The sequence below is a fragment of the Limanda limanda genome, chromosome 8, assembly GCF_963576545.1.
Source record: "Limanda limanda chromosome 8, fLimLim1.1, whole genome shotgun sequence".
Taxonomy (NCBI): Eukaryota; Metazoa; Chordata; class Actinopteri; order Pleuronectiformes; family Pleuronectidae; genus Limanda; species Limanda limanda.
This window is the reverse complement of record NC_083643.1, coordinates 16,239,000-16,257,826: the sequence shown is the minus strand read 5'-3', so window position 1 is coordinate 16,257,826 and position 18,827 is coordinate 16,239,000. Positions and strand designations below refer to the sequence as shown.

Genomic DNA, 18,827 nt, shown 5'->3' with positions numbered 1-18,827 from the left:
TCCAATCTGTTCCCGTGACTATCTCTAATTACTAGTTACTTAAGAGATCAAAAGTTCATTTTAACATTGTTATTTTTTCAAAATTATGTCCCTAAAATTCTATAAAGTAACAAATCGCTCGACCTTGACGTGGCTGTATTGAGGGTTTCTGCAGAGCTACCAAAGTAAAATTTAAAATCTGTTTTATAATCCCGATGGTTTCATGCTACTTGATGGAGACTTGGAGGCAGCAGGGGCCAGACAGCTTTGCCTTGAGGCCCCCAAAGAGATTCATCGGGCTGTGCCTCCACCACTTCCTTAACACAAAGACTGTCGATAACCTTCACTTCAGTAGCTCAGTATAAAGAGATTTTTGGTAACAAAAAGGATAAGGATATTATTTACTAATACTTGAAGGTTTTCTGAATGGAAACCATATTGGTTGGTATTGATTACAGCTACTTCTATGGGGGAAAAATGCTAAACTCAATAGAATTTTTATTATCGATTAATGTATCAAAGGAATCAAAGGAACTCCCCTACACACATGGACACCTTTTGTGACTTTGAAGTTGATCAAAGGAGGATGTGTGTGTGAGATCAAAGCCAGTTAGCTCACCTATTTAAGATAAACATTTGTCAGTGGAACCACACACAACGACCGTGAGCCAACGTCAGACACACGAGAAACGTCTCTCCAGTAACTTTGACCGTCACAACACGAGAATACTCAACAACAACTTTACAGAAGAAAATACTCAATATACAGAAACCTTCTTGCTACACTGGAGCACTTGTTAAGCGACATGGAGAAGATCAACAGCATCCACAAAATGCTGCAGGCCCTTGACCAAGCCCTCAAGGACTCGAAGAGGGAGAACCAGGAGCTGGCGTCTGAAAACGGCCACCTGAAGAAGCTGGAGGATGACAGCGCCCGGCTGAAGGAGCTGGAGGGAGTAAATGCCCGACTGGAGGCTGAAAATGCCTGGCTGAAGGAGCTGCAGATAGAACACACCAGACTGAAGGAGCTGGCGGCTGAAAACGCCCACCTGGAGGGAATAGAGGCTGAAAGCACCCGTCTGGAAGACCTGGAGGCTGAAAATACCAGTCTGGAGAAGACAGGGGCTGAAAATATCTGGTTGAAGGAGCAGGGGGCGGAAACCTTCCGTCTTGAAATGCTAGAAGACAGCCCCTGTCTGGAAGAGCTTGAGGCTGTAAACACCCGTCTGGAGGAGCTGGAGGATGGCAGCGCCTGTCTGAAAGAGCTGGAGGCTGAAAGTAAGCGTTTGAAGGAATTGGAGGCTGAAAACGCCTGTCCGGAGGAGTTTGAGGCTGTAAAGGCTGTAAACGCCAGGCTTAAGGAGCTGGTGGCTGGAAACGCCGGTCTGGAGGAGCTTGAGGCAGAAAATGCCAGACTGAATGTGCCAGTGGCTGAAAACATCTTGCTGGAGGAGCTTGAGGCTGAAAATGCCTGGTTGAAGGAGCTGTTGGCTGGAAAAGCCCGTCTGGAGGAGCTTGAGGCAGAAAATGCCAGACTGAATGTGCCAGTGGCTGAAAACACCTTACTGGAGGATTTTGAGGCTGAAAATGCCTGGTTGAAGGAGCTGGTGGCTGGAAAAGCCCGTCTGGAGGAGCTTGAGGCTCTAATCGCCCATCTGAAGGATGAAAGCGCCTGTCTCGAGGAGTTGGAGGATGACAGCGCCTGTCCCCAGGTGCACAAGGCTGAATATACCTGGATGGAAGAGCTTCAGGCTGAAAATGCACAGCTTAATGAGCTGGATGTAGAAGATGCCAGGCTGAAGGAGCCAGAGGCTAAAAAAGCCCTTCTGGAGGTGCTGGACGCTGAAAGTGCTCGTCCAGAGGACCTGGAGGCTGAAAACGCCTGGCTGGAAGAGCGGGAGGCCCTAAATGCCCTGCTGAGGGAGCTGGAGGCTGAAAACCCACAGCTGAATGAGCTAGGGGCAAAAAACACTCATCTGGAGGTGCTGGGTTCTGAAAACACCTGGCTGGAAGAGCTGGAGGCTGTGCATGCCTTGCTGAAGAAGCTGGAGGCTGAAAACCCTCGTTCGGAAAAGTTGGACGCTGAAAGCGCCCATCTGAAGGAGCTAGAGGCTGAAAACCCCAGGTTGACGGAGCCAGAGGCTGAATACGCCTGTCTGGAAGAGCTGGGGGCTAAAAACCCACAGCTGAAGGAGCTGGAGGCTGAAAACACTCCTCTCAAGCAGATCTTCATGAAATATATTTCCCATTGGTCCACTGAAGAGTCCCTCGAAAAGGAAATCAAGCTGGAGGATGACATTAAACTCCCGATCCAGCAGAACATTGTGCCTCAGGTACGTTACACCAACTCATTTTGATTTGAGTAATATTGGATTGTTGATTTGTTTCAGATTCAGACTTTGATAAAGAAACTAATTAAACTTATGTTGTCTTTTTAGAAACAGGCCTTGAAGACCGACAGCCATAAGGAGAGGGTCAAGAAGGAGAAAGAGGAGAAGAAAGAAAGAAAGAAGGAGGAGAAGAAAGAAAGAAAGAAGGAGGAGAAGAAGGAGAAGAAAGAAAGGAAAAAGAGAGAGAAGGAGGAGAGAGAGGGGACAACGAGCAGGAGGTCCCCCAGTTTTCTCTTCAAATGCTTAGACTTCATCTAATCTCCTCTCCCATCCTTTGTCTTCCTCTGCCCTGTCAATCATCCCCTCATCCCCCCTCCCAGTCTTACCCTCTTCCCTCCCCTCAACTCCTCACCCTCCATCCACCTGTATGTCTTAAAAAATTTGCTACTTTTTCCTCTATGTGTCAGTATGTGACTCGTATACCTAAAAAAATACTAAACTATACTTATATGGGAGAGAAGCTCAAACACTGAAGCCCCACATAAATTGTTATTTCTTGTTATTGTGGAACTAAAACAGTTCTATGTGTAGTGTTATGACTGATTCAAATAAATGATTATCTAATCAATACATGTTTCTGACTTCTTACGCGGAGTCCCTGGGCCTTATCGTCTGCAGATCCAGGGCCGTGGTATCCACACTGTGGATAGAGATGATGGATGAGATTGGGATCGTAATGTTGTATTCTGTATCAATGTTGGCATCTGATAGTGGTGGTGGACCACGATTGAGGTGGCAGCTGATCGTGGATCCTGATGGCAGCAGTGGACAATGACTGTGGTCTATAGTCAAAATGAGTCAAGAATAAGTTCACTGCAGTGAGAAGAAAGCCTCGCCACCAGAACTACTACAAAGCTGTCACTGTAAAGAAGTTTGTGCTATTATACATATAATAAACATACATAATACATAATAATACAGATTTAAAGGTAAATAAATTGAAGCACGGATACAAAGTTGTGCATTAGACTAACATAGCCTGTAGAATGATGGCCCAGCAAATGTAAGTGTATTAAACACTATTGAGTTGTGCTCTATATGGAATTAAAAGTCTTAAAAATTCACAGACTTGAGGAAACAGTAAAACACATACTTATGTCATGTGGGAAATGTGTACAGGTTAGACCAATAGTTATGGGTTATCTTCAGGGAATGGGACGGGCTGGGGGCAGTGTAAAGAGCAGGTTAGAATGTACAGATGCACAAGGGACGAAAGGTACTTTTAAGTTTTTAATTATGACTTGACTGGACAACGGAGATAAGCTAACGGCATAATGAAAGAATGAAACCTAAAGGTGGCAGTAATGCAACATTCTGGACGCCAGCTGCCGTAAAAGAAGAACAAGAAGAAGACCCGGATATGACATCATAAGCGCAGGACCCAAACTTTAGCCTGTAGCAAAGCAGCTAATTAAAAGCAGTCGGAAGCTCCTTCTTTTTTATGTTTTACCGCCCTCGACATTGATATGGAGTTTACGCTGGATTTATAATTAGAGGTAATAATCTCGCTTCATGTGTAACTGTGGAAAACGATTCATTTCTCGGGACCGCTACTCAGCCAAATAGTTTTTCCATAGCAGCAAGCTAGCAGCTAGCAGCTAGCAACAACACATAATGTTTACCTTTATTTAATGGACGCACTGCTACTGGGACGATTATCACCGATCTGTTCTTAACTTCACTGCTATACAGCACTTTTAATAGTTACAATTGTTTGTAGCTGATAAGCAGATATGTCGTCTTATCAAATTGAAAAATGGAATTCTGGAGATGTAAACAGTAATGGATGGAAATACTTAGGTTACAGCAGCAAGCTGTCCAGCAAGCTGTCAAGGTACATATCACTGCCTAAAGGACTCACTCCACTAAATCTATAAAGTATAAAGTAAAGTAATGTACCTTATATAATCCAGTAGGTGAAATAGTGAAGGAAATCTAATTGTATTCCTCACAGTTTGGACTAGAATACTAAACACGTGATATGTTTAGTAAAGATACTTGCTTAAGATAAGATCATGTAAATATAAAATTTAGTGAAAATAAAAACGTGAGTAAAAGTATTATATGCAAATAAATATTAATAATGCAGTATTGCACAACCTGCAGTACAGGTAGGTTTTGACAGGTTTCCACCTAGATCCACTTTGCGAACAGATAAGTTTATATAGAAAACAAAGTTTAAATAATAAAATGGCATGTTACTGTGTCGCTGATCACTGATCATCACTGGTCATCCTTCTCCAGCGCTGAGGGAATGGTCTGACTGCTGCAGCACCAACAAAGATGCACAGCCGTCTGCAGGAGCTGAAGAAGGAAGAGGAGACTCTCCTCAAAATCAAAGTGATGCTACAAGACCAGCTGAACAGACTGAAGGTGAGAGGGGTTCAGGATAGAGGGGTTCAATGTTTGTTGTACCCGGTGTTTATGTATCCTGTGTTCACTATGTGTTTCAGTTTGAAGAAGGGGCCTTGAAATCTATCATTAACGCTCAATCAGAAGAGGACGGAGCCTCTCAACGCCTGTCCCCAGAGCCTGAGGTAAACGCCCAGGAACAACCCTGCTTCATGCTCATTGATCAGTCTGTACATTCTCACCAATAGCTTTTCTCATGTCTGTTGAGTATTGATTATTTGAGTTTGGTATTGGTTGATATTTGCATGTTTAGTATACAATGTTTTTGTACCATCTTGCTAGAGATGTTTTACAGTTTGGATAACCTCATTGATACATTTACATTCATGCAAAAACAATTGAAATGGTAAATACAAAAACAGATAACATTTTATTGATAAAAAGTCAACTTTATTTATGTAGCACTTTTAGAAACACTCTATCAAAGTGCTACAATATAAGCAGAACAACAAACAAATAAAAATACACAAACAGCCCTGGTAAATCCAGGAAAGGCTGCCTGGTAGTAGTGTTGAGGTTTGTCTTTGTGGAGCCAGTTTAAAATTGCAATTGCAAAAATTGCAAACAACTTTAAATAAGCAATTTGCAGAGCCACAGAGCTCATTATTCATCTAATTCTCCCTGCTCTATGATGTTTTAATATGTCCAGCCAGCATTTATAAAGGCCGTTATAGTCGCCCTCTTAGATGCTACTTCATGCACCTGCACATTATGATCAGTGATTACAAGTAGCTTTTTCCTAGTAATCATTACTGTCTAAGATATGATATGAAGATACTTGATTCGTACCCGTGGAGAAATTCCAGTGTCCAGTAGCTCACGAGTAAAATATATACATATATATATACACCAATGGTAACATGTTGTCCACATCATTCTCAATTTGTCGTTGCTGAGCTATAGATTTTTTTTTTTTCAGGGGAATAATCAGATTCTTCCAGTGCGTTCCAGCAATGCAGAGACCAAATTACATAAATGATGGAATTCATTTTCCAAACTAAACACTGTGATCAATTTGAAGGGTGTCGGACATTTTCCCCTCTGAATTAAAAAGACTCTAAATTCTGCTACTAACATACCATAATTTAGCTTTTCCTCAAATAAAATAAAATACACTATGATGATAGAACTTTATTTCAAACATGTCTATATCTATTGGCTAACAGTTGTAGACTTACATTGTCACTAATGACTTGTTTTATATTTCAGGTTCAAATAAACCTTGATGATGAGAGCGAAATCAATCAAACCAAACTGCTACTGAACGCCGCTGTAGATTTTGACATGGAGGACGAGGAGGAAGAAGAGGACGACGATGATGATGAGGGTGATGAGGAAGATGAATTAGATGATGACAATGAGCTCAGATTTGTGCCTGAGGAGGACGAGGACGAAGACGAAGACGATTACTGAGACCCTTAGCGTTTTATGGGGCTCCTATGTTTGCACCTCTGAATACAGCAGTTTCTTTGTTCACCTGTTTTGTATGATCACTTGGTAAGTTTAATTTATTTGGATGAAGTGAGTTACAGTGTAATGACGTGCCGTAACAGTATCCTCTCCTTTGCCTGATTTAATTTCCTTTATTTCAAACCATGTCAGAATTCATGTGTCAAACTTTGTGAAAAACCTTGAGAACTGTCCGACTGCATTTCAGTGAGACAGTGTTATTAAATGCTTAATAGCTTAGTGAATATGTTGTGCTAAAGATAAGAAACGGAACAAGTTCACTTGAGAATCAGATGTTGAGATGTTTCTGTTAGCATGAAATGTATGGCTGGGCCATATAAGAATATAGTGTGTATGTATTATGGAAGAAATGATCATTGTAAGCACAAAATAAAATGTTTTGAATATTGTTCACTGGACTGACCTTAAAATGAATACTTCTGTGTGGATACGTAGAGAGATATCATCAACAAATTACAGGTTTCCCTTATAAACTGCTCAGGGTTTCCCCCAGTGCTGTATAGCAGGCTAAGCGTCGCATGGTTTTTTTATTTAAAAAAAAAAAAAAAAAAATCCGTCACTCGCGTACATCAACAACACTTCACTTCCTCATTGAGCCCCCGATCAGCCCCCCCCCCCCCCCCCCCCCCGCGGGTGCCTTCTAGCAGCCCTACCACCAGGCTTAGCAAGTTTTCTGGGGGAAACCCTGCTGCTGTTAACAAAGGACGTAATACATATCCTGAAATGTAAAGATATTTTCTCTTTTGAGACACTTAAAGAAAGCATAGAGGTTAATTAAGAGGTCAAGAGAACAGCGAGGCACACTGGATTAGGCCTTGAGAATAAAATAGATGAATTTAATCATTGTGACATGCAGGAATCCAAATAACCTCGGGGACAAACGCCAACTTAGTTCTTGAATCCATCCACACAGAGAATATCACAGATGATAATCAGCCATGCAAAAGAAATAATTTCTTCATTTTGGGAACTTGGTGTCCATTTTAAATTGAATAAACCTTAGGGCCCAGATAAAATATGTGGAAGGACAGTCAAGACGTTAAGATACTGTGCTGAGTCATGCTTTTCAAACTCTATTCTACCACTCAGACTTGGATTAATTGTTCCTGATCTCTGAAAGAATTCCAACATCACTCTTTTCTCACAGTACAGACCTGGAACCTGACTTCTGACCCACAACACGACTTATGATGAAAACCGGATAAATCTGATAATCAGTAATTGTGAATAACTGGAACATACATTTTTTTTGCACAATCCTCGGAAGTGTATGTTGACAATGCAATGCAAAGTTATTTATTTTGATCTCACTTACACAACATTACTTTTTGTTGACTTCTTGTCCCGAACATATTGTTTTCAAATTCCCTCTCAGATACTCTGTTAAGGTAACACCTGTACATTAAACTGTCCTAATCTGACCCAGGCCAATGGGTAATGCAGTGCCAACACTTTCCACTCGCCAACCATTCAGCATTTTTCTAAACATGTGAAACAATGCAGTGAGCCCCACAATGAGGCCAGCTTTCACACTGACAGCAGGGACAGCTCTGGAGAAGAGTGGTGCAACATACAATAGAGAGTGCACCAACAGATATATTCAGCTTTCTACACGCGCTCTGCTCTTCCAGGAGGGCTCCCACACACCCACCACACAGGCTCAGCACACCCTCTGCAAATGAATTCTTCATAAGGTACACGGGCTGGTTTGCATCATATTCTGTACATTTGATATAGTGAATCAAATTCTATCGAATTATGATTAGAGATTTTTATTAAATAGGATTTGTGCTGGTAGTTTGAAAGACTTAATTGCAGGAGAACAATGAGACAAAAAACATGTATTTGTTTTATATAACTTGATATTTGATCATTGTGCAGTAACAGATAAAATCTTATGCATCATAACCATTTCAGGAGGATTAGATTATAAGATAAACATTTAATGTGTAGAAACGTGAAGTGGAAATTCAAGTTAATTCTCTTTATTCTCTCCAAGTTGTCAGCATTTAAATATGGACATGAATCTTCACTCTGCAAAAATAAACTGCACATTTCCTTCTAACTGTCAAAAAACGCAGGTTTGGTGTATTGCATGTGGTCTCTTTGTGTGGTAGAGTTCATCCTTTGTCTTGTGATGGTGCAGCGTAAATATATCAACCTGTCTAACGTCAACTTTGCTTACAGAGGTGAAACCATAGTTTGTATGGGATCTGTCTGCCTCAGCAAGTTGAGCTCACACTCAATTGACTTTGAATAGGGGGAATTTGGCTCGGCACTGAGGGACGTGGAACCCTCGTAGTGCATCAGGTTGGACCCTTCCAGAGTGTTCATCGAGATTGTATAAAATATTTTTGATCATTTCAGGACAGAGGTTTGTAAGCATTGTGTATTTGTGCTCTGGATATCCTGCAACTGGTTCCACGAGTTGATGCTTAAAGGCTCTTGTGTGTGTGCAGACGACTTTTGAGGGACTGGAGGAGAATCAGACAGTGACAGTGCTGCAGGTTCAGAAGTACCATGCGGCCCTGCTGTGCATTCGCTGTGTGCCATGTGTTTATGTTGGTGCTGTGTCTGTCTGCGGCTGAGGACTTCGACTGGACAAAGAACGACCACGGCTCCTTCTATTATGGCACTTTTCCGGCTGGTACGCCCAAGTTGTTTATTTTTTTTGGTACCTTTTGCAGTTAGATCCTGTTCATTTGAATTATTCAGTAACTGGTGATATCGTTCCTCTCAAAGGTCAAAGTTGAACGGCTGATGTTCTATTTTTTAGGATTTTCGTGGGGTGCCGGCAGTTCAGCCTATCAAACAGAAGGAGCCTGGGACAAAGATGGAAAAGGACTGAGCATCTGGGACGTGTTCAGTCACAAGAAAGGCAAAATCCAGCAGAATGAAACAGGGGACTCCTCCTGTGAGGGCTACTACAGAGTCAAGGTGGGGGGGGGATCATGGGTGGTGTGTCTGAGAGAGATGGAGAGAACTGAAAGAGAGGAATGTAAAACAAACGTCTCACTGCATTGTGCTTGTGTGTTGCACAGGACGATGTTTCTCTGATAAAGGAGCTAAAACTGAACCACTATCGCTTCTCCATCTCGTGGCCTCGACTCTTCCCCACCGGCATAAAGTGTGAGTCACTGCAGCCCCTTTAAAACTCAGGAGGTTTTTATTTGCCAACAGCTGAATCTGCATGTTGATTTTAATCACAATCTGCAGCCGACCATATCAATGAAAGGGGAATAAAGTACTACAACGACCTGATTGACCAACTGCTGGAAAACAACATCACTCCCATCGTCACTCTATATCACTGGGATCTTCCCCAGGTTTGGATGCAAAATACTGATGACCAGCAAATTTCGCTGCAGCACTTTATTTTACCGAAACACTAAACTCTCTAAACACTGCTTTTCTAGGTCTTACATGAAAAATACGGCGGGTGGCAGAATATAAGCATGGTCAATCATTTCAATGAATTTGCCAACTTGTGCTTTGAAAGATTTGGAAACCGAGTCAAGTATTGGATCACTTTCAACAATCCGTGGGTAGGTTCGAAATAAACACCCACTTCAAAGCATTTTTTTTTTATAGTTACTCTATTGCGTGCATAGTTGTTGCACTAACTCTTTTCTGGACCACAGTCAGTAGCAGTCGAAGGCTATGAGACAGGCGAGCACGCTCCAGGACTGAGGCTGAGAGGAACTGGTGCATACAAAGCTGCCCATCACATAATCAAGGTATATGAATGCAGAAACCATATTCAATTAAACACTTAAGTAACCATGATAACTAAAAACAAAAAAATATTTTTCACAGGCACATGCCAAAGTGTGGCATACTTATGATACACAATGGAGGGCGAAGCAAAAAGGTAAACAAGAGCTTTTTGAGTAAAACACTGTGTCTTGATTCAGTATGTGTGAGTGCTGAGAGCTGCTCTTCACCTCCGCAGGTCAGGTCGGCATCTCTCTGTCCGGGGACTGGGGAGAGCCGGTGGACATCAGCAACCAGAAAGACATCGAAGCAGCTGAGAGATACGTCCAGTTCTACCTGGGCTGGTTCGCCACGCCAGTCTTTCACGGAGACTACCCCCAAGTGATGAAAGACTTTATCGGTGAGTTGAATTGTGCGCAGTTAATCCTGATTAAACAATGTGTGTCGCTAGTTTAATGACGTGATCGCTGGATGTGATGCAGGAAGGAAGAGTGTGCAACAGGGCCTCGGGACGTCTCGCCTGCCCACCTTCTCCCCCCAAGAGAAGAGCTACATCAAGGGGACCTGCGACTTCCTTGGCATCGGCCACTTCACCACCCGCTACATCACCCAGAAGAACAACCCGTCAGGCCGCAGCAGCAGCAGCTACTTCACCGACCGGGACCTGGCTGAGCTGGTCGATCCACGTTGGCCCGACCCCGGGTCAGAGTGGCTCTACTCTGTGCCCTGGGGTTTCAGGCGCCTGCTCAATTTTGTCAAGGTGACCACTGGTGTATAATGTAGAGTAAAGGAAGCACAGCAGGATTGTTGACCCCACCACCCCAGTTAAATCGAACTGTCTGTACATCAACCTTATTTATTTCCTGTTTAGACTCAGTATGGAAACCCAGCGATCTATGTGACAGAGAATGGAGTCTCTGAGAAGATGTTGTGCACAGAGCTGTGTGACGACTGGAGGATACAGTATTTTAAAGACTACATCAACGAGATGCTGAAAGGTCAGTGAACTCATGCATATTTTACAACAAGATAAAATGAAAGCCTATTTCTTTAGGTCTTTCATTCCGTGTCTAATCCAACCTGTCTACTCCCCGTGGTGTCGCTCAGCTATCAAGGACGGGGTCAACGTGAAGGGCTACACCGCCTGGTCCCTGCTGGACAAGTTTGAGTGGGACGAGGGCTACTCCGAGAGGTTTGGCTTGTACTATGTGGACTTCAGGAACAAAAACAAGCCTCGCTATCCCAAAGCTTCTGTTCAGTTTTACAAACGCATCATCAGCTCCAACGGATTTCCCAATCAGAGAGAGGTAAGATAAATGCTGTTAACCTACTTCTAATCCTTTTTCCCCCAATTACTTTTATAAATACACATTAACTAATTGATGAAGTGGTTAACGATCTATGAATGTCACAAATATATGTCAGTGATGATGTGTAATTGCATGCTTACCCTTCACAGGTTGAGAACTGGAGGAGGAAGGCAGTTGAGACCTGTTCTTCCAGCAACCAACTCCTAGCAGCAGGTAAGTTCATCTCTAACATCCCCGACCTAATCACTTATCAGAGATGAACAACTAGCTGGGGTAAACAAATAAAGATTCTGCCCTAAATATATCAAAAACTACTGAATATAGTAAAGTATAATGATAATTTGACTATAATTTGACTTGAATGTGTGTCGCTGTGCTCTTGGAGCACCTCAGAAAACAAATTTATCAGTTTATTCTGGAAATATAAGACAAGATTAAGAGAATTTCCCACAGAATACCTGAGATATCTTCTTTGTTTGCCCCTCCAGCTAGAAGAAAATCCAAGGAACATGCAGAAATGCCAAAGGTTTGGCCAGTGCATGATGAAGTTTAGAACTTTGGTATTTGTCTTCCGTTGATTTAATTATTTTTTTTCTCTTGCTTGTGATTGTGTTTTAAAATGTGACTAACAGAGTTGTGTCTCTGCAGTTTAACACCTGCCTTTCAAACAAGCCTTGAATGATTTGATTAAATCTAATTTGGAACCAATAACAGCTCTGATTTTACAACAGCTTCGACAGAAACTTATTCAACATAAAGCTGATATGGACTTCCATGTAGCAGTACTGTAAATTTAATCAAATGACAACCTACCAGTGAAACTGTCTGATATATGTGAAATAAATTTTGAAAATACACATGAGTTTTAGCAACAGGATTCAGCCATGTTTGCTGATGCCTGCTCACAATAAACAGCATTTCAAAGAAAAGATTGGACTAGAGTTATTTTGCTGTGGTACTAACGCTGCCTCCTGAAATATTCCCCAGGAGCTGCATGCAGCTCTCAAAGGGTTAAAGTGACGTTAATCAACTCTGAGTAATTTCTCTCTTTTTATTAGAGGAACAGCGGAGTACTGCTGCCAATATTCTAAGACTTATACATGGTAAGGAATCACTCATTCCACCTGCAAATTACATAGAGGGTGATTTGATTTAGGGGGAAACAATATTAACCCTTTGAGTGCTGTGCTTGAGTATGTTGACTCGCTTCATACGTGTCTGAACATTATACAAATGCTAGTGAGTTAATGTGTGTGCATTTGTGTGCTTTGTGCTTTGCAGACCCTCTGACCAGCCACATGGAGATGGTCACTGAGATTGTTGTTCCCACCGTGTGCACCCTCTCTATTCTGCTCAGTGCCATCTTCCTTATGTTCCTGCTGCGGAGGCGGAACTAGAAAGTGTGCATGTTTACAATGACACCGACACACATATGAACACACAAACACTCCTGTTGTAAATGCATCATCTCTTTAATGGACGTGTGTGAACATAAATGCATTATTTGAACTGATGAGAAGAGAATGACAGACTTCATTCATTTGACGTGGAAACAGTGTTTGCTGTAAAAACATTGGTTGAGCTGATAATTCATTTAGTTCCAGACACTCCCACTGTGTGAATAATCCTGTAACAAGTTGGATTCTCTTATTAAAACTTCTGTGGAATAAGACCACCTTGCAAACACCTGATGAACTACAGATTTCGTGTGTTTTCATTTGGTTGAAACTGGGAGTTGTTCAGCGAAAAGCAATCTCCACAAACTGCTCTATTGAATACAAAAAAAAATCATCTGATGTGATAATAATAAAGATAGAAAAACCAGGACAGGGTCAAAGAACATATATACAAAGGACTGAAAGTTGTTAATTGAAAAAGGTTAACAAGAAAGTACATCATATTAACAGAAAAACCTATAGCAATCGATGTAGGTTTTAAATAGAGTGTGTCTGATAATTCCCCACTGAGAATATCAAATATGAAAATAAAAACCTCCATTGTCGTTTTGTTGTGTAAGTTCATGCAAAGTTGACAAGACTGCAGCACACCATGGTGGAGAAGAAGGCGGCATCCTCACTGTCCCCGTTAACCGTTTCATTTGGGTAATCTAAAGACCCACAGAAACAAAATAGTTAGCATTGCTTTACCTGAGGGGGGATTACTACTCGTAAAATGAATAGCAAAACATTTTTGGTGAAAAGCATGAAAATCACCTGTTTCAAGCATGACATGATCAACCAGTGGTCTGTCGCTGAGCTGTAACGACGTCCTGACCTCACAAGGACCCTGGCCGCTGAAAACCTCGACTCCCCACATAACCGGTTGCTCTCTGTGGATCATTAAAGACGAGACAATGGTGCAAGTTAATAAAATGCATAGTGATACCAAATCTAAGTGGTGAGATAAAATCCAGTCACAGAAGACACACTCTCTGTTTTTGACACTTTTTGAAACAAAACAACTAGTTTGTGTTAATACATAAATGAGGAGACAATTATCCAAATCCGCGTCTTACTTCTGGTAAAAATGGCTGATCAGAGCTGGGTTGATTTGGAGTTTGAATTCATGTTCCTCGTCATATGCGATTGTTTTATAGTGCTGCAAACACGATCTGTGCAGGAGGAGAGGACACAAGATGTTCAATCATCTCACCTGGATGTCACAAAATCAAACAGATACTTTGGATTCTCCTACAGGAGAAAAACTATAAACTCTATTTACTGAGTGAGAAGGAAGAGACGGTCGAAGGGCAGACTCAGGAATGTGCTGCAGGTCACAGTTATTTCCAGCAGGTGGTGCAGTTTTCTGAGTCGGATCACTTGCTCCTGTAGCTCCACCTCGGTGCTCAGGTAGAAACACTGCAGAGTTAAATACTCAAAGTCAGCATTTCATTAACAGTAATTTCAAAATAGCAATACAAAGTCAAAGTTGAGCTCACCAAGTGGTTTAGAGTTGCCAATTGTTCACCTGAGAAAAAAAAAACAATAGTTGAATGACAAAGCAAAAATTGAGCTTGTTGATTATAATCCAGTTATACAATTATTACTATAAAGACCAGAATGGCATTCATTGGTGCACGTACCTCCACCAAGGCCCAACTCTCCCCTTATATTCAATCAAGCTGCAGCAAATTTCAAACACTCATAGATATCATTCCCCAAGATGTGACTGGTTTTTTATTCAAGATCAATGGATTTTTCTCTGGGAAAATTGTGAAAATGGAGAAAAAGATTTTCCTGGATCCACCCCTGATCCACCAAAAGTGAATGGGTTCTTCCCTGACCCATACAACATCCTACCACTACGTTTCTTGGAAACCTGTTCAGTTTTTTTTGTGTGACATTGCTTACAAGCAAACATGGCAACAAAACAAACAGACAGGGGTGAAAACATAGCGTCCTTGGGAGAGGTAGAAATAAAGACAGACAGATTTAATCCGAGAATCAAGGTAATTTAGAAGTTACCAATGAGGTAGTTAATGTAATCCTTTCTCATCTTGTCCAAACCCATCTCCAGCAGCATGTGGACGGGTGTGACTCCTGTGAGAGACACGTGGTCGATCTGCTGGTGGTAGGACTGCAGGATGAGCTTACTGAGGGAGCTGTTGCTGTCTCTGTGAATCTGAGAGAGGTGACACAAGACAAAGCAGAAATGTTCACACACAACAACCTCCAGTACTGTCTTTGTGAAAAGCAGTTTCTAGAAGCTGCATCCTTCCATACCCATGGTTTGATGTCTCCGTATCTCAGGGCTTCGATGACGAGTTTCAGACAGTCTCCAATGTCTTGATATGAAGTCACACCTGAGATGGAAAAAAACGTGAGACAATCATTGTTGTTGCCTGATTATAATGTAACGTCAGATCATTTTTGGATTAGAAGAAGGACTCACTCTTTCTCATGCGAACCCACAACTGTTCCACAAAATCTAAATCTCCTCGTTCCAAGAAGAAGTTGAAGATGGGAGCGTCTGTCCCACACTTCATCTTTGTGCTCTTTAAGAAATTATGAAGAAGACGGAAAGCTACAATATTCCGGAATGAATACATTATGGGAAGGTCTATTGGTTTTAATATTATCATACCTTCGTTGTGTTTTGAGCCTGATCCTCTAGAGTCTTTGAAGTATTCTGTAGCTCTGAAAGAATAAAGTAAAAAGAAAAACAAATCCTCTTAATAGACTGTTAATAGTGGTGAAGCCTACTAAGAGTGCATTCATATAAGAAAATAGAAACCTGCTAGATAGACCTTGGTAAGTTTTACAGCTGATGTGCTTTCCAAAGGTTCCATCCATTCAGTTTCACCAGTTCTCAAACCGTCAGCAAGAGTCTGAAATAACAGGACTCGGATTTATTCACTTGTTTATTTGTGTATTGATGCTCAGTCACTCATCTGAAGATCACTGAGACTCAAACCTGAAGAAACTCCAGCTCCCTGTACATCTCGGACATCGGGCTTCTCTTGTCTCCACTGGTAACTTTGATATTCTGCATATGAGCAAATATTCAGCAAGAATCATATTTTGGTAAACAAAACAAACTTTATTTTGAAATATGATAAAGAATTCACTTGTATGAAAAGTATTTTATGTGAGAGGAGGTAGTAAATTCTCAGTGTAAGAGCAGCTTACCAGTGTAGCTGTAGAAGAGAGCGGGGGGGTCTCCAGGACACTCTCCACGTGACTCCATTTTAAATCCACTGTCACGCTGCTCTGTGACTCAATCACCGAGTTCTCAACAACTGAGGAGCCGAGCAAGAGGAACCTGGCACTGCCTTTAATTCCCATCTAGAGGTAGAGACAGATGTAGGTGAAGAAATGTTCCTTCACACTGACTGAAAAGAGAGGACGTCCACTGCACACTTACCGAGGAGGGGTGATGCCTTTTCTTGTGCTCTTGTTTAAGCTCATCCAAGGTAATGAAAGTTCTTTTATCTATCGCTGCACCTGAAAACATTGAAGTCGGAATGAAACTAAATCTAAACAGCATCAAAACCACACAGGAATTAATTATAAAGAAATATTCACTAATACTGATGACTTATACCTTTGCAGGTAACGGAGTATAGTTTTACACCAGATACTTTACTGCCGATGCAGACTGTCTCCGCCCCAAACCAGCTGGTTTTAGCCGGATCAGACATGTCGCATCGCACCCACAGAGGGTTTAGCGCAGGGTTGTTGTCCACAGCTGACACATTAGCATTTTGAGCTAATGTGTACAAAGACAGTAACTGCCTGTAAAAAAAACATTTTGGCACGTCAGCTACAGTGTAGTAGACACAAAGGTTTGATTAACCTTTTTGAACTTTCTTCATGTTAAGTCTCTTAGCATTGATTACCTTGCTTTCATGATTGTGAGCGGCTGTGGTCCCAGGTCTGTTTTAAGCACACTAGCATCATTAGTGTCATCAGCATCCTCACCAGCGCAGTTTGAATTGTCAGTTATTTGATCATCATCAGCTTCACTTGATTTAGGGACCTTGTGAATAAATAAATAAAAACATGGCCCAAAAGTTACATCCAGTGCTTTTAAAATGGCTGCACGATTATGAAAAAATTTGAATCATGGTTGTCTTGCTTAGAATTAAGAACATGATTTTCTCCCGTTATGAGCAGTATTTTCTTCTGGGTTAAATTGTCCTTTCTGTTTTAATTTTGTTTTCTCTGCAAACAAACGTTTTATTTGCTTTTCTCTCACTTGCTGCCTTGTCATTGGTTGTTATACTGAGTAACCAAAAGTAATGCAGCATTAACGGGTGCAACAGATTATTTGGGAGAGATTGGGAATGACTGTTTTGATGCAGCTGATCTCAGAAATAACAATGCATCATACATGTTGTCAGAAATGAGATCACATATACGTGACAGTCAAGATAAGGATTTTGTTACAATTAATCATGTAGCAATACAATTTTGCATTTGTGACACACATTAATGTGTAAAGTAGAGTCAACTGAATGGTTGTTAAACTGAGGATTTGATTTACATGTTACATTGTTTAATTGTTCTGCGCCTTGCAGACAAAAAGTTCGATTACGTTACTCACAGCTTTTTGACAGATGAACACCGGCTGATTACCACAGTACATATTCACCACAGCAACTTTGCCTCCATTCGTCTTTACTATTTCGACGTCCTCCTGAAACAGACACGGCATCAACATAAGTGAGAAGCAACCAATCATTTTCATCATTTCCTTTTAAACTACTAAATGAGCAATCGTCTCTTCTTTGCAGCTCTAATCATAAACATGCTGTAACATAGACATACAACGGAGCCCCAGAAGTCCAAAAAGATAATGTATATTTTGATCTTGTGTGCACACTGCACAAGATAAATAAGTTGTGCACAAAGTTAATATCTGCGTAGTAAAGACATGACTGGCCGATGCCAACAGACAACACTAAGGTGCCTTTATAGTTTTTAAGACTTTGTTAATTTAAGTAATGAGATCGAGCCTGTTTTCCTTCAGTATGCACAGCAGATGATTCCTGACGATCCTGTGTCTCTGTGTAGAACAACTTCATAGTGTGACATTCCCAGGTGAAAATAAAACTTGATAAGGTGAGTTTTCTCCATGTTATGGTAAAAATGTGGTGACTGTGTGCAACTCAGTGATTAAAACACAAACATCTTCTATAAATAAATAGATGATGTTCCCAAAAGATAAATATATTGTGCAATACAGTATGATTACTTGTCCCCACAAGATAATAACTTAACAAGATCAAATACACAATCTGCTGGGACTTCAGGGGCGGACACACCGATCTATGGCAGGTTTTACATTATATTAAACTAAATTACCTCATGTGTAAATGGACAGTCGCTCTCCTCATCTAGAAGAGATCTGAAAACAGAAACCAATTCACTTCAGCGAGTGTTTTAGTGCTTCACCAACTGTCTAGCGTCAACTTGTCGTCAATGTTAGCCAAAGTATAAGCTAAGTTTTAGATGATAAAACTCACCGGAGAATATTAAAGAACTCCTTCGCGGTGGAGATCACCTTGGAGCTCATCGCTGGATCCCACCTCGGAGCTCCTGTCACAGAACCAGCTCGAAACACTTTAACTCAAACAGACACAAACTTTCTGCTGCTAATGTTGACGTTTTGACTCTGGCGCGCTCGCTCTCAAACTGTGACGTCATGGGGTCAGAGGTAATCACCCTGTCTTCTTTTAAATATACAGAAAATAATTTAATAAATACGTATTGAAAAGGGAACACGCACTCTGGGATATATACAAATAAAATGTGAGCAATTTTAAAAATGTTCTGCCAAAAAAGAACTTGGTTAAGAAAGTAGTTCGGTCTTTACGCCTCGCCTTCGCCAACATGGAGTAAAGAAGTAGTCCCAGCTGCAGCAACAAATTTGGAATTTCTGTTTAAACCTGAGCGCTTGAATAATAATAAAAAGCATCTTTATTATTTTATGCACTGATTTAAGTTCTATCACATGTCTTCTCTAGGGTCAAGAAAAGTATAGTCACGATAACGCGCTTGACGGAAGTAGTATGCTCAGAGGCGGAGGCATAAATCATTCAAGGAGCTTC

The 18,827-nt window shown here is 41.3% G+C and overlaps 3 protein-coding genes across 4 annotated transcripts; 2 read left to right on the top strand and 1 right to left on the bottom strand.

Moving 5' to 3' along the window:
* Positions 1–3,734: 3,734 nt before the first annotated feature.
* On the top strand, positions 3,735–6,642 carry snapc5 (small nuclear RNA activating complex, polypeptide 5). The gene is made up of 4 exons (XM_061076663.1): positions 3,735–3,865; positions 4,614–4,742; positions 4,823–4,906; positions 5,991–6,642. The coding sequence occupies exons 2-4, from the start codon at positions 4,653–4,655 to the stop codon at positions 6,192–6,194; spliced, it is 378 nt and encodes a 125-aa protein (XP_060932646.1). The 5' UTR covers positions 3,735–3,865; positions 4,614–4,652; the 3' UTR covers positions 6,195–6,642.
* Positions 6,643–9,706: 3,064 nt separating this feature from the next.
* Positions 9,707–12,672, top strand: lctlb (lactase-like b). 2 transcript variants are annotated; one of them, XM_061076661.1, is made up of 7 exons: positions 9,707–9,796; positions 9,893–9,988; positions 10,068–10,122; positions 10,204–10,365; positions 10,448–10,725; positions 10,837–10,963; positions 12,557–12,672. In XM_061076661.1, the coding sequence occupies exons 1-7, from the start codon at positions 9,707–9,709 to the stop codon at positions 12,670–12,672; spliced, it is 924 nt and encodes a 307-aa protein (XP_060932644.1). The 2 variants fall into 2 exon arrangements, with proteins under 2 accessions (XP_060932644.1, XP_060932645.1); XM_061076662.1 differs by lacking the exon at positions 9,893–9,988.
* A 523-nt stretch (positions 12,673–13,195) lies between these two features.
* On the bottom strand, positions 13,196–18,292 carry zwilch (zwilch kinetochore protein). The gene is made up of 18 exons (XM_061077225.1): positions 18,243–18,292; positions 18,082–18,124; positions 17,321–17,413; positions 16,614–16,753; positions 16,313–16,509; positions 16,139–16,212; positions 15,904–16,059; positions 15,689–15,760; positions 15,509–15,602; positions 15,359–15,411; positions 15,167–15,269; positions 14,998–15,077; positions 14,740–14,896; positions 14,214–14,242; positions 13,997–14,133; positions 13,791–13,886; positions 13,489–13,604; positions 13,196–13,382 (listed from the first exon to the last, which is right to left on the bottom strand). The coding sequence occupies exons 1-18, from the start codon at positions 18,290–18,292 to the stop codon at positions 13,294–13,296; spliced, it is 1,779 nt and encodes a 592-aa protein (XP_060933208.1). The 3' UTR covers positions 13,196–13,293.
* Between the last annotated feature and the right edge of the window lie 535 nt (positions 18,293–18,827).